This window comes from Callospermophilus lateralis, chromosome 14 (assembly GCF_048772815.1).
Source record: "Callospermophilus lateralis isolate mCalLat2 chromosome 14, mCalLat2.hap1, whole genome shotgun sequence".
Classification (NCBI taxonomy): Eukaryota; Metazoa; Chordata; class Mammalia; order Rodentia; family Sciuridae; genus Callospermophilus; species Callospermophilus lateralis.
The window spans coordinates 37,202,189-37,217,757 of NC_135318.1; the positions used below are offsets into that span (position 1 = coordinate 37,202,189).

At 47.4% G+C, this 15,569-nt stretch overlaps 1 protein-coding gene across 1 annotated transcript in view; it reads right to left on the reverse strand.

Moving 5' to 3' along the window:
* Positions 1-7,434: 7,434 nt before the first annotated feature.
* Positions 7,435-15,569, reverse strand: part of Stpg4 (sperm-tail PG-rich repeat containing 4) — a 41,351-nt gene continuing 33,216 nt past the window's right edge. The window contains 3 exon segments of the mRNA XM_076832738.2: positions 7,435-7,454; positions 7,457-7,556; positions 9,817-9,921. Coding sequence (XP_076688853.2) covers positions 7,435-7,454; positions 7,457-7,556; positions 9,817-9,921 — 225 coding nt within the window.

Sequence of the window (15,569 nt, forward strand, 5' to 3'; positions counted from 1 at the left end):
TCAGGTCTCACACACACACACTTTAGTGACTGATGACTGGTATCAAACTCTGCTGGCTCTGGCCCTTAGCTCGTGGCTCCTGGGGGGAGTTAAAGGCCACCTCAAGCCACAGGTAGTGTTATGGTGTCTGCCAGCCTGAGAGACAGAGAGAGAAAGCTCATTCTCCAGGGAAGAGGATGGAATGACTGTGGAGGCCCAGCCTCCCTGTTCACATTGAGGGTGTTGCCAGGCTGCCCTTGAGCTGGTCAGATGGTGGAAAGCCGGGTGGAGGATACCCTCTGAGCCCAAGAACTTCCTGACACCCATTCCAGTGGCAGATCTTGTGTTCACACATGGACCCTCGTCAGAAAGCAAGGAAGCCATGTTTAAACCAACCATGCCAGAACAAGGGCTTGAATCTGGGGACTGGACCTGCGGCTGCCCGGTCATCCCCGCGGATCTCCAGCCCACCCACCACTGTCCAGGACCTAGCCCCCTAGCCTTGTGCACCCTGGTATTAAGAGTGTTTATCTGCAGGCACAAATATGAAGGGAATCTCAGCCACCACCACCTGGACTCCTTGCAGGTAGCACAGAGCTCATTGTTGCGCTGGCCCCCCAACCGGAAGCTCAGATGTCGTCACTGTGCAAATATTCCTTAGCTTTGAGAAGCCTCCAGCTAAACAAGCCTCCCCATTTTCCCAGGACATGCTGCCGGTTCATGATGACAGCCTCCAATCGGGGCGCCTCCCATGTGAGCAGCTAGTGGAACCAACCCAATGGCAGGGAGCCAAGGACCCTATTGGCCGGAAAGGCCTAGCCTAGGAAGTACCCACCGTCCCCTGCCAGAGAACCCTTCAAATTTTTATCAGAAACCCTCTAAAGGTAACACAAGAGATAAAAGAGCCCCTTGAAGCCCTAGGGTAGGAACTGTACCATACAGGCCTGAGGCCAAAGCAGCCACACAGCCATTGACCTGTCCTGATGGAGATAGCAGGGTGACAGTGCAGTTGCCATCCAAGCTGGAAGACAAGGTTTTATCATTGACTGGAGGTGTGGTCTTAAGCAAGTTGCTTAACCTCTCTGTTCCTGTTTCCTCATTTTAAAAATAATAGTAGAATAGTGTCTGCTTTATGGATGATGATAGTTATGTGAAAAAAAAAAAAAAAAAAACATGCTGAGAGCCTAGAACAGCGCCTGGCCTGTGGTAAATGCTCTACATGTGTGCACGATTCTTTTCCCTTTTTCTGCCTGTCCCCTTTTCCTCTCCCTTCTGGTTTTCCTTGCTCACTCATAAGTGTTGCTGTCCTGGGACTCTGATTGACACTACCTTGACCCTCCAGCATCACCCCCATTTGACTTACCACCTACAGAGAGCTGTGGCTACTCCCCTCTGAACAACTGATTGTTGAACAAAAGGATCCTCTTGGTCTCTCTGATTTTTTGCAGGGGCCCTTGGGCAGCCTGTAGACTGCCTTTCCTTGGGGTGGTGCCCTGCCCCATCTGGTCAGCTGTGACCAGAAGGCAGGGACCTCAGAACATGAAATAGGGCCACTTACCATTACTTGGCACACGGCAGGACCTGGGAACACAGGGCCTTGCCTACGGGACCTTTCTTCTGCCACCCTCTGAGGACACTGCACAGTGCCAGTTCCCCAGCTCTGGGGACAGTCGAGATGCTTCTCATCATCACAACCAAGGGGCCCACTGGGCTCCGTGAACTTGCACCAGCTGGAGAGCTTCCTGGGGGAGGTCACCCGGAGCCAGAGGCCTCTTGCTTGGGCGCCCTCGGCACCAGCTGGGGTGAAGGGGAGGGGATGGCGCTCCGTGCTGCCCAGCACCCAGCCTTTCCACAGCTGCAGGGGAGGTTCCTTAAGCGGAGGCCACTCAAGACCCTGAGAGTCCCCAGATAGCGGTGGTTTTCAGGAGATTCTCAGCAGCCAGATGCCCAGGCAGGAAGCATGGAGCTGTGTTGGGTTGCAGTGCTCCAGGGCCTCCGCCACCTGCTGATGGCCCAGGATGACCCCCAGAACCAGCTGTGTCCTCCATGCTCTGGCTTATAGCCTAGGGACAGTGCGGTACCCTATGCAGGGACATCATCCTTACAGGGGTTGAGGGGACTGTCCTTGTTTGCTATTGTTCTAGCTCAGTCTCCATCTCCCTCTCTTCCTCCCTTAACTATGACTTTGGAATTTGGCAAGAAGTTAAGTCAGTCATCATGGGTTTCTTTCTTTTTTTCTCTGGAGTGCTGGGGATCTAATTCAGGATCTCACACATTCTACCACTGAGCTGCCATCCGAGTCCTTTTTATTTTGGCTAAGTTGCCAAGGCTGGCCTCAAACTTATGATCCTCCTGCCTCAGCCCCCCGGAGAGCTGGGATTGTAGGTGCATGCCGCTGCACCTGGCCTTCAGTAGGTTTTCACCAAGAACTAAAGTGGTTCTCTTACCCAACCACAGCCCTGTCAGCAGATGGGGACTGTAACCTTGACACAATGCTCTCAGCTGATCTTCCACTCATCCTGAGTGGAAGGCTAGCCTTAGCAATTTAGCAGGGATCTAAGCAACTTAATGAGTCCCTGTCTCAAAAAGTAAAAAAGGCTGGGCATGTGGCTCAGTGATAAAGCACCTCTGTGCTCAATCCCTAGTACCAAAAATAAAAAAAGAAATGGCCAGTCTGGCACATGCCTATAATCCCAGCTATTCCAGAGGCTGAGGCTGGATGATTAAAAGTTTAAGGTCAGCCTGAGCAATATATAGCAAGACCCTATTTCAGAAAAGGTGGGAGTAGCAGAGGGAACCTGGTACTAGCATGGGCCTGGTAGTGGCTAGCCTAGAATACTGAGTCTCTAGGTTCATTCCCCAGTACCACAAAAACAATAGAAAGAGAGTGAAGAACAGGTGAATCTCAGCAAGGCAGAGCTTCCAAATCCAGAGAATCGACTGCCCACTTTCAAGGGCAGCAAGGTGACAGGCGCTCTAGAGCTCCATTCTGTCCTGATGACCTCTCCCACTCCAGCAGCCTGCTGTGGGTCCAACTACTTAACCCTAACTTAATCCCAACGACCAAGAAGGCTGAGGCAGGAGGATGCAAGTTCCAGGGCAGCCTCAGCAACTTAGCAAGACCCTATCAAAAAAAAAAAAAAAAAGATTTTTTTTAAGGACTAGGGATATATCTCAGTGGTAAAGCACCCCTGGGTTCAATTCCTAGTATAAACAAAATCAACTCAATGTGGGTCAAAGACTTCAATGTATGCCCTAAAATAATAAAACCCTAAGAAGGAACATAAGCCCGAAACTTTAGGCATTTGAGTTGGCAGTGATTTCTTGGGTGTGATAACAAAGGCACCAGCAACAAAAGGAAAATAAAGAAACTGGACTTCATGAATATTTTAAAATTGTAAGCAGCAGAAGATGCTGTCCACAGTACAAGAAGGCAGCCCAGGGGCTGGGGTTGAGGCTCAGTGGTGGGCACTTGCCTAGCATGTATGAGGCACTGGGTTCCATTCTCGGCACCACATACAAATAAACAAAAGTCCATTGACAACTAAAAAAATTTTTTTCTCTAAAAAAGGCAGCCCACAGAATAGGAGAAAATACACAAACCATATGTCTGATGAGAAATTAATATCCAGAATATATTGAGAACTAGAGATCAACAACAACGATAAATACCACTGGATTAAAAAACAGTCAAAGGACTTGAACAGACACTCTTCACAGTGTTTGTTTCACCCTCACAGTCTGTTTCATTGAGCCAAAAAGTGCATGAAGAGGTTCTCAGCATCACTAACTATCCGGGAAACACAAATCCAAACTATAAGGCACCACTTTACACCCACTAGGACAGCTATTGCCCAGAAAACAGAAGTGGTGTTGGCAAGCAGTGGAGAGACTGGAGCCCCTGGGTGCCATTGGTGGAAATGTAAAATGGCTCAGCACCTGTGGAAAACAGTGTGGTGGTTTCTCAAAAAAATCAAAACCAGACCACTCTGGAAAGCAGTCTGGAGTTTCCTCAGAAAACTTGGAATGGAATCACCATTTTACTCGCTATCCCACAAACCTTGGTTTATATCCACAGGACTTAAAATCGGGATGCTATAGTGATGCGACCACATCAATGTTTATAGCAGTTCAATTCACAATAGCTAAGCTATGGAACCAACCTAGGTACCCTTCAACAGATGAATGGATAAAGAAAATGTGGCATGTATACACCGTGGAATATTACTCAGTATTAAAGAAGAATAAAATTATGGCATTTGCCAGTAAAGAAATGGAACTGGAAACTATCATGTTAAGTGAAATAAACCAATCCCAAAACCCCAAAGGCCGAATGTTCTCTCTGATATGCGGAAGCTAACATACAATAAGAAGAGGGGAGGCAAGAATAGAATTTCACTGGATTAGACAAAGGTGAATGAAGGGAAGGGAGAGGGGTTGAGAATAGGAAAGAGAGTAGAATGAACCGAACATAACTTTCCTGTGTTCATATATGAATACATCACCAATGTAACTCCACATCGTGTACAACCACAAGAATGGGAAGTTGTACTCCATGTATGTACAATATGTCAAAATGTACTCTACTGTCATGTATTTCTAAAAAGAACAAATAATTTTTTTAAAAAAATGAAAAACAGAGCCACCCCATGATCCTGCAATTCTATAGGCTATATGTCCAAAAGAACTGAAAGCAGGGTCCTGGAGAGACATCTGGACACATACAGCCACGGCAGTATTGTTCACAGTAGCTAAAACCCAGATGCCACCCAATGTCTCCATCGTGAGATCCTTGGATGAAGTCAAATGCAGTGGAAACATACAATGGGGTATTCACCCTTAAAAAGGAAGGAAGTTCGAACACATGCTGCAACACGGGCGGATCTCAAGGACAGAGCTGAATAAAATACGCCACTTACCAAAAGACAAACATGGTCTGCTTCCACTTACACCGGGTACTTAGAGGAGTCCAAATCATGGAGACGGGGAGCAGGATGATACTTGCCAGAGATGGAGGAGGGGGTGAGGAGCTGTTGTTTAATGGGTGCAGAGTTTCAGTTTTGCAAGAGGAAAAGAGCTGTGATATTGCATCTAACACCACTGGACTGTATACTTCCACAACTGCACATTCATAGTATGTGTATTTTATCACAATAAAAAAGTAAGAAAAAGGAACCACTGATTCTGAACTTGTAGGTTTGGAACTTTTTTTTCTTTTCTTTTTTCTTTCAAGATAATAGGGTTTTCAAAGTAGTCCCAGGCCGGGAGACCAGGCAGCTCAGTGCCTTAGGGGACATCGAGTACATTAGGTGACGCGGGGCAGGTCACCTAAGCAACCCGAGGTCCTCAGCCTCAAAGCCTGTGCCTGCCTCTCTCCAGGACTGGAAGGTGTCCCCTCTAGGCCCAGAGAGAGTGAGGAGGCGGGAGTGGGGAAGGATGGAAAGCAGAGGAAGGGAGGAGGAGGAGGACAAGCTGTCCCCGGTGACTTCTGACATGCTCTGACTTAATGGAGAGGAAACTTCACATGGAAACAACACAAAATATCTGTAGCCGAGAAGAAGCATTCCCTTTGGTTGGAGCCAAATTCAGAGAGCAGTTGGGAAAGGGTGGGGGTAGAGAGGCAGAGGGATGCCCAGGGGAACCAGGGTAGGGACCTAGAGAAGCCAGCATCACGAAGCTAACAGGGAGGGAGGCAGAGAGGGCTGTGAGGTCCTGAGGGAGTCCCTCAGGGACCTAGGATGGGGGGCGGGGGGGGGACAAGGCCACAAACACCATCATCCCCTTTCACCTGTGGCACTCTATGGCTTTGCCAAGTCCTCTCGGGCATGTCATCTGATTCGCACAGCAGCCCTAGCCGCTAGGTGTTACGTGTTCCAACCTCAGAGCTGAAGTTCAGTGTCAACCCTGTCCAGCCTCTCGTCTTCCATCCTGGAATTATTGTCCCAGGTTTGGACTCAAGGAGGGGAAGAGTCATTCGGTCCCTCTGGTCTTTCTGGAAAAGTCTTTCCCAAACTGAATGAAATGTGGTTTAATAAAAATATTGGAATATGTCAAAGAGGAAAAGTAAAACCTGTTTTTGCCACCAGCTCCCAGGAGCCCCTGTGCTAACCCCTGGGGCAGAGTCTCTGTCACCTCATCCTGAAGAGCAAAGCAGGGTAAAGGCAAGACAGGTCTGAGGCCAGGCACCGCGGCCCCAGAAAGGAAACCCGGCCCACAGTCAGGGAGGCCAAGGCAGAGCCTAGTGAGCACCCCAGGGGGCACAGAACTCAGGGTAGCCCAGACGGCCCTGCAGAATATTCCCCAGAGGTTCCTCTGGGTGAAATCCCTGCTGGCCTCCCAGACCCCCTTCCTGCAGGCTGGTCACATCGCCCTGCCCTTCTTACTCCAAAAGGGTCCTCATTCTCCTAGGACGATGGGAAACTGCCCTCCACCCCAGTGACGCCCCACATACACACACAACTGGGCGCCTGCAGCCACATCTGTACTACCTGTACTCCTGGCCAGAGCTGATGGCGTGAGCACAGAACCTGTTTAGCCATGGACTTGTTTTTTCTAAGTAGAAGTGACGCATTCGAAAATAACAATAAAAATGGGCTGGGGTGTAGCTCAGTGGTAGAGTGTATGTTTAGCATATCCAAGGTCCTCGGTTGGGTTCCCAGCACCCAAAAAAAAAAAAAAAAAAAAAGTCTGATAAATATCCCAGGTAATGGTAAGGGAGAGAAAACAAATGTACAGTAAATATATTAACCAGTATCACACGTTGTTTATTTTTGTTATCAAGCGTTACACACTGTGCATAGTTGCATGTGCCTTAGGTTTGCTTACACCAGTGTCACCACGAACATGTGAGTGACGTCTTATACTACCATGTTATTAGGCAATGGGAATTTTTCTGCTCCATGTTGCAGGGTTCACAGTTACATGTGGAGCCCATCATTGACCAGACTGTTAGTTGACACCTGACTGTACTCATCAAGTGGAATCAATACTGTTCTTTTCAGGGAGTTGACAAAAAGAAAGTGCCACCTTTTGGGGTCCTGTGGCCTTGGTTGAATGCCAATGATCCAGGGAAGTCATCAAGGGGACCTGGAGTTCTTTCAACATTAATGTTGTTAAGGTAGAAGGACCAAGGCCACACAGCCTGGATATGTGGGGCATCTGTGTGACTGCAAGAGCACCCTGGTGCCCAGTCTCTGTGGACACGCTCTTGGGTAATAGGTAGAGCAGCACAGGATCGATTTTTCACACCAGGCCCCTTTTGAGAAGTGAGTTAATAATTAACTCCCTTTGATAGCTGCAACTATCAAAGACAAACAGGAAAGATGGCCGATTCCTCATGTCCTGAGGCCAAGGCCCTCTATGGAACAGGCAAAGCACGTTTCCCTAAACACCAAGAACTTGCTAAAAAAAACCAAAACACAACAAAACTCAAAGTGGTTTGGCACCAATATCACTTTATTTTAATAGCCAATTGTGTTATTGAAGAAAAGGCTGTGTTCTCGGCCCATCTTGGCTATGGTTGGGTTCTGCTTAGGGAACTGTCTGGAAGATTCATAGGCTCCTGGGCCTGGGGTTTTCTGAAACCAGAAAAGAAAATAAGGACTGATGAGGCAGTGACACCAAACCTTGGCTGCTGGGTTGGATGTGGATAGTGGATGAGTCCCCTGTGCAGGGAAAGAGGACCATACCAGCCTGCGGGGTCTTTGAATTGGAGCGCAGGTGCCCTCGGAGCTGAGGCTCATCACCGCGTGGCTGGAGAGGGGCGGAGACAAGGGCAGGACCATCCAGGGCCCACGGGAACCTGCTAGGGAAACAGGATCACACCCCACCCTACCTCCAGGCCCTCCACCTGCACAGCTCCCGTCCTAGGGAATGCCACCTGCCCTGCTCCAGTGACCTCCATCTAGAAACAAGGGGCTGGAGAGACCTGATTCTGAATCTGGATGGTCTAATTCCAGAGCCCAGACTACCTCTCAGATATGGCTGAGTTTCTATCACTAACCCAGTGTGAAAACGCTAGGTGTTTGTCAAGTGGGGTCTGTGGCCCCAGGGCCCAAAGTGTTCCCAAGGGATCCACGAGCCCTTGTTTGTAACCATCAGGTTCCCATTTTGAAGAAACAGCATAATGACTGAGGACAAGCGTTTCAGAGTCCAACAGGCCTGGGTTTGAGTCCCAGTCCTACCTCCACTGCATCAATCAGGCCACAGTGCCTACCGATAGGAGGGGATAGGGCTCACTGGAGTCCCTTCAAAACAGTCTGTACTTGGCAGGGCCCATAACAAGCCTCCAACGGTCACCGCCCACCCCATTCTCTATTACCACCTACTGGTCATTTCCATCCTTCCTCACAGTTGGCTGTCTCTCCAGGAGACAGTGAGGGTACAGACAGTGTTTGCCTGAGAGGGGGATGGAGCGGTCAGCCTGGTCAGCCCCAGAGGATGAGATCAGCTGCCTACAGAAGCCGCTCTCAATGACAGCGTGTTTCCTTGCCAAGAGCAGAGCAGCAGCCTGGAAATCTAATCAAGTCTTGGTCACACGTCAAAGGAAGCGGAAGCCTTTATTAGTGCGATTAATGAGGACGCAACATGTGCGTGGAGTCCTGGGCGGTCAGGCCACAGAACTGGAGGTGCAGCAGGCCTGTGCCAGCAGCCACCCTGCAGGAGGCTGCCAGTTGTGGCTCATCCACCCTGAAAACACCCAGCTCGCCGCCCTGTGCTCTGATTTCACTGTCACCAAGTGACCTTCTGTGGTCCTTGGCTTCCATGAATATTTCCTGTAAGGGAGCACAGGGGGCCCCCCTGGGTGGATGCTTCTAAATTAATGCTACACATGATGGTGTGCTGCTCAGTTTCCTGGGAGTTTGGTTAGCATGACTCAAGTCTTCCTGAGAATGCCCAGTCCTATGGGCCCTGACAAACACCTGTTTGGGGATCATGGTGATGTCACTAAGGTGGTAGGATCCTCCAGACCCCTGTTGTGGGTCAGCCTGCGATTTTATTGGTTGGGCCTCCCCAGTATACCTCCAAAGAAAGGTCACACTGCAGTCCAGCCAGCTGCAGTGCAGCCCATTCTACCCAGTGCCCCAGCTTCTCCCCATCCCCTTGAACCTTTAGAGAAGACCCTCTCTTATAAGCAGAATTTATATTTCTGTCTCTCCAGTCATCTCAAATGAGTCTACAAACTTTCAAACTGGGGCTCAGGCTGGGCGGCAATAAGACCATGGGAATTAAAATGGTCTTTTGGCATCAAAAAATATTTTTAAAAGCCACAGTTGATAATGCTTTTGTAATCATTCTTGGTCTTCTCGGGGCCTTGGAGACCCTGCACACCCCCAGAACCTGCTTTCGCCACAGAATCGAGCCTCTTCCTTTCTGTCCTCTGTGAGTCCTTGGAGCAGGGTGATGGCTCGTGTCTTAAAGGTCCCCTTTGGTTCGGCAATGTTTCTGCTTCAACGTTTTGCTTCCTTGAGCTCCAGGAAGCCACCCACAAAGAACATCAGTTCTGGATGGCTGGAGGTGGCCATGCACACTGCTCACTGCCGTCCATTAACAGTGCCCTCTCAAAGCATCCAGGTCACAGCACCAGTGGCTGACGACCATGCTGGCTATTTTCAGCCAACCCATAATTCAGCTACAGTCTTCGGGCCTAGAGTTACCCTGGGTCTGAGGCTGGCTGAGGCTTGCAGATGCTGGAGCTCCACGCTCCTTCCTGCCTGACGGGCCACACTCGAGGACTATAGGTAATTGTAGTCCCTGTCCTCCATCTTCCATACCCAGGGAGTCTTAAGACACCCCCCAAACACACCTCTGGGGGTGTCTGTCTTTTAGAATACTCACTGAATAGCTGGGCTTGAACCGGGGTACTCTGGATTGAAAACAAGAAGTAATGGAACTTGGTGAAGGTATTTTTACATTATAGTGACCTGGTCCTGGGCCTTCGCGCTGGAGGACATAAAAAGAAAAAAAAAATAAAAAATAAGAAAGTTTCACTATTACTAATGCTTGATATATTTTATATATATGTAATAAATAAAAATATATATAATATATATCTTACATGTTATATATATTATTTATATATATACCAAGCCTTTTACAAATAAATACATGAGTTCATATGATATGGTTTTAAAAAAAACTCCCAGATTTGGGCTTGAGAGATCACACTGAGGTATGACCTGGAAAATGGGAAGTGGGAGTAACACCTGAGAGACCCTCCTTACTGCCTCATGCATAATGTGAGGGCTGGAGAAGGCAAAGTGACCTTATCCCTTTGGCCCTGTCAAGGGAACCACCTTCCCACACACAGGCCTTCCCATCCACACGCCTCCCGCCACGCTTGCCGGCTCTGAGCCGTTTGCTTCATAAAGCACACTTATTCCTTCATATAAATGCAATATCTGTTTTATGAGTCCTAAAAAGTATTCACAGCAATTCACTGAAATAAGCTGTGAGATTAACATAAATGAATGAACACAACTAAAAAGACAAACACTCCAATAGAAAAATCGGCGTAAGGCAACTCACAGAGACAAAACACAGATGTTCAATGAGCGCGCTGCGGGGAAGAGGGCTTCCACCACATTAATCACCAAGTAAGGTCTAATTAGGACAGTGACATTCTCTTTTTGGAAGACAGCATCTAGAACAAAGGCTAAGAAAGAAAGAAGAGAAAGATAAAGGAAGGAAGAGACGCGGGGGAGGGAGGGAGAGAGAAGGAAGCAGGGGAGGAAGGAACCCAAAGATTTAACAATAAGCTCAGGCCGGCCTACAGATGCTGGCGGAGTACAAATCCAATCAACCTTTTCTGTAGTGCAATCTGGAAAGATGTGAATGGTTTAAAAATGAACTTGCCCATGCAGAGGGAGGGAGGCAAAGAAGGAAGGAGCGATCACCAGGGTGCTGCAGGGTCCAGGAGAAAAATTATGAGTCCTGAGCCTAGATAAAGGAGGGTGGGGACTGGAGAAGGCAGGGAGAGGACAGGGGAGGGAAGAGAGAGGGACCACCCAAACACCACACTGCATGATGCTGATGTGGTGACAACTTTTTCCTTTTTCCCAGTAATTCACTTTTTCCTCTCCCATTTTCAAGTAGCCAGAGTTCACTGTCTCAGGGTTGGGACCCCGCAAAACCCAGAAATGAGCCCTTCAGGCATGATGTCTTAAATCTGTTTGTAAATAATGCAGAAATTGGGGGGAACAGGTGGGAGAACAGATGGGGTAAAAAATGGCCAGGGGTTGACCATTGTGGAACGGGTACATGAAGCTATAACATAGTGTGTTCTATACTATTATATATTTATTTGTTTGTTTGTTTATGGTAGCAGGGATTGAACACAGGAGTACCTGACCACTGAGCCACATCTCCAGCCTATTTTTATTTTTAATTTTGAGACAGAGTCTCGCTAAGTTGCTTAGGACCTTGCTAAGTTGCTGAGGCTGGCTTTGAACTCGCCATCCTCATGCCTCAGCCTCCCGAGCTGCTGGGATTACAGGCCTGCGCCACCATGCCCAGCTATGTATGTGTTTTTAAAGTTTTCACAGTACAAAGTTTAAAACAATGTATATTTATTATTTTGACCCAGCTATTCCACTTTTAGACATTCATCCTAAGAAATAATTGAGAAATGTTTACAAATATGCACCCACCAAGATATTCAGTGTAACATTACTTTAAAAGTTTAGAAATAAACTAAATGACCAGTGATGGATGCCTGGTTAAACAGATTGATTCTTCCATCCAGCTGTCCAGTGTTAATGAAACTTTATAGGCATAAAAGGATTCCCAAATATCATTAAGTGAAAAATGTAACCTTAAAATGTGTTTATAAAAATATTTCAGGGGCTGGGGTTGTAGCTTAGTGGTAGAGCGCTTGCCTAGCAAGTGCGAGGCCTGGGTTCGATCCTCAGCACCATATAAAAATAAGTAAATAAAATAAAGGCATTGTGTCCAACTACACCTAAAAATTAAATATTAAAAAAAAATTCATAGCTTGGGTTGTGGCTCAGTGGCAGAGTGCTTGCCTCACACATATGAAGCACTGGGTTCGATCCTTAGCACCGCATAAAAATAAACAAAATAAAGATATTGTGTCCATGTATAACTAAAAAATATTTTTAAAAAATTTCAAATGACTTATACATGGATGGTAGCTTTCTCCAGGCGATGGCATGTTAAGTTAAAAAGGAAAAAATTTCTGCTTATCTGCCTTTTGAGGCAGGAGGTGGGGGATAGATACCGGGATTGAACTCAGGAGCATTCAACCACTGAGCCACATCCCCAGCCCTATTTTGCATTTTATTTAGAGACAGGGTCTCACTGAGTTACTTAGTGTCTTACTTTTGCTGAGGCTGACTTTGAACTCACGATCCTCCTTTCTCAGTCTCAAGCTGCTGGGATTACAGGCGTGTATCAACACGCCCAGCTTTCTTATCTATCTACATTTAAAAATTTTTCTGCAATGAATATGAGTGTTCTTGAAAAATGAAAAAATACTTAAGGTAAAAAAGGGAATACGGAAATTGGGTAAATAAAAATAAGGAATTAAAAAAAAAAAAACAAAGATAAAGCCAACAGTAAGGTTAGAACAGAGCCATATATTGGGTACCATCCTTCTGGTAACTGAGGCTGGTCACAGATGAGCCCTGGGGGCCAGGGGGTAGCAGAACAAACACTGGACTGTAGACCTCCTGCAAGATTTAAGAGCCAGGATTTCCTGTTTTCTCTAGCTGGTGGCACAGAAATGTAATTAGGACTGCCACTCTCAATTATTCTACCACGAATGGAATATGTTATTAACAGACACGCACAAGCCTAATAAATCAAGGGACAGATGCACCTCCTTGTTTTATACCTCATGACAGAGAGATGAAAGGGGTAACGTTTTCAAACTATGCATACATGTGACAAAGGTCCCTATCAGGGTGAGGTTCTCTGGTGTGCATTCTGCACCAACATTGAAGAAATCAAAACACGAGGAAACACAAGCCCCAGGAATCCAGTTGTGCAACCTCTGACTGTAATAGCGCAGCTCTGAGCTGGATGGGTAGCTGGCCAAAGATGCCGCTGTGTGCACCATCAGTTCCACACCTACGACTGACTTGCCCCTGCTCCCAAGCCTAAGGTGGCTTTCTTTCTGAGCTTCCAGATCATGGGTCCCTTGGAAGTCTGGGTGTCAAGTGCAATGAAGCACTGATGAGGTCCCATGCCATCCAGCAGCTGCCCTGCATGGGCTGGGTCACCTGATTCAAAGGAACTGGGACATGGAACAGAAAGAAATTACTGCCACTTGTGGCAGATGGAATCCTTAAGAGGGAAACATTAGGGAAATGGGTCCAGACCCAAGTACATATTTCAAAAGCCACAGGAATGCTGCGGCAGAGCCTTGACGGCTCCGAGACTGGTCACTCGAGGGTCCTACAATAGCCAGGAAGCAGCTCTGGCAGAGTCCTGGCTGCAACTCCACCTGAGGGCGTTGTAACTGGGCAGAGGCTTGGGACGTATCATTTCTGGACCCAGTTCAATGGGAGGGTGTTTAAAACAAGGAGGACATTTGTAGTAGGTCTGTCTTGAAGTTGAGCACTCTGCTCCCTGGTGTAGCAGGGATCACTGAGGGTGATCCGGGCTTTAATCCCACACCGTGTGATGTGCACGGGAAGGGAGGCCTCCGGGTTCAGCTAAGCCCTCGGCACCTCTCACACAATCCCATGGCCTGTTCCCTACACCTTGCTTTTGTCAGGGCTTTGCTGTGGCAACTCGGGATTTTCCAAAGCCAAAACCTCTCAGAGGAGAACAGAATAGCCACCCAATTAAAGTCCCAGGACTTGACGCCAAGGGAAACTTCAAGAAAGGTTTTCATGGGACCCTCCCTCTGCTTTTGGGGCCTAATTCCAGCTCAACCCTACTGCTACCTGGTAGGGTGATTGTCTTCCCTTTGAGAAAGTCCTATTTGACTACTGGTTTCTTTCTTTCTTTCTTTCGTCCTTTCTTTTTCTTTTCTCTTCTCTTCTTTCTCTCTCTCTCTCTCTCTCTCTCTCTCTCTCTCTCTCTCTCTCTCTCTTTTTGTGCCAGGGATTGAATCCAGAGGTGCTTAACCGGTAAACCACATCCCCAGCACTTTTTATATTTTATTTTGAGACAGGGTCTTGCTAAGTTTCTGAGGCTGGCTTTGAACTTGCCATCCTCCTGCCTCAGCTTTGTGAGGCACTGGGATTACAGGAGTGCACCACCATACCCAGCTGGTGCCCATTTTTTTAAATACCTTTATTTTATTTTTATGTGGTGCTGAGGATTGAACCCAGTGCCTCACACTTGCAAGGCAAGTGCTCTACCACTGAGCCACAACTGCAGCCCATTTTTTAAAAGAGAAAATTTAGACAGACAGACAGACAGATACACACACACACACACACACACACACACACACACACACATACAAAACCACATGAAAGCAAAAGGAGAGTTCTACAAACTGAGGAATGACAAATGTTCCAGCAAAGGACCACCAGCTAGGAGAGACACATGGAGCAAATTGTCCCTCATTGTACCCAGAAGAAACCAATGGGGACTGATCTAGGACTTCTGACCTTCAGAACTGTGAGACAACAAATTTCTGTTGCACTGGTGTGACTACCCAATTTGTGGGACTCTGTTACAACAGCCAAACAAATACATGAGTGTTCAGCTCATTTCTTCATCCAACTGACATATGATGTTCTGGGTAGTAGGCTGGAGGCTGGGCATATGATTGTCTCCGAATATCAGTCTGCCCTTTTCTTAGTGTCAGAACAATTTTTAACCGGGCCCATGTCTTCCCAGAATAGTTTCAATCTCCCAGCCTCCCTGGCATCCAGGTGTGGCCACACGACTCATTTCAGACCAATAGGAGGGAGGTGGAAGAGGTGTGTGCAATTCCAAGGAGCATCCTTAAGGAGATGCACGGTGCCCCTTCCTCACCCTCCTTCCTGCCAGCTGGCCCTGCATCCTCTACTCTCTGTGACCATAGGAACAAAAGCTATGCTCAGCACAGCAGCACGGAGGAGAAGGGTGCTATGGCCTCGCCACACCAGCCCACTACAGGGGGTTTACAGAGAGAAATAAATTCCTACATTATGGATAATGTTATTACCAAGGTCCTCTGTTCCTAGCAGCAGAACTAATGGACAAGATGAGCATGCATTCCCCATTTTCATGGGTTTATACTTTAGCAGGGAAAATACGCCTTACAAAAAAAAAAAAAAAAATATATATATATATATATATATATATATATATATATATATATATATAATCACAAGCATGTGGAGTGTCACACAAAGGGATGGTAGGATGCAAGAGGGTACACTGATCTGATCCCTGGCCCTCCAGAATCCCCTCGAGAACTGAGACTAAAAGAAAAATGAGGAAGACTTTGTAGGGCAAGAAGACTGGAGGAAGGGTTGGTGTAGGAAGCCGTGGTAGGGAAGTTAGCAGGGGACAAAATGGACAGGGTCTTGAGAACAAGCCTAAAGAGAGGGACATTATTCATTTGAACCCTGCTGGACAAATGTGCTGCATTACAAAAGTCAAATAGTAAGTGCTCACTGGCCTGT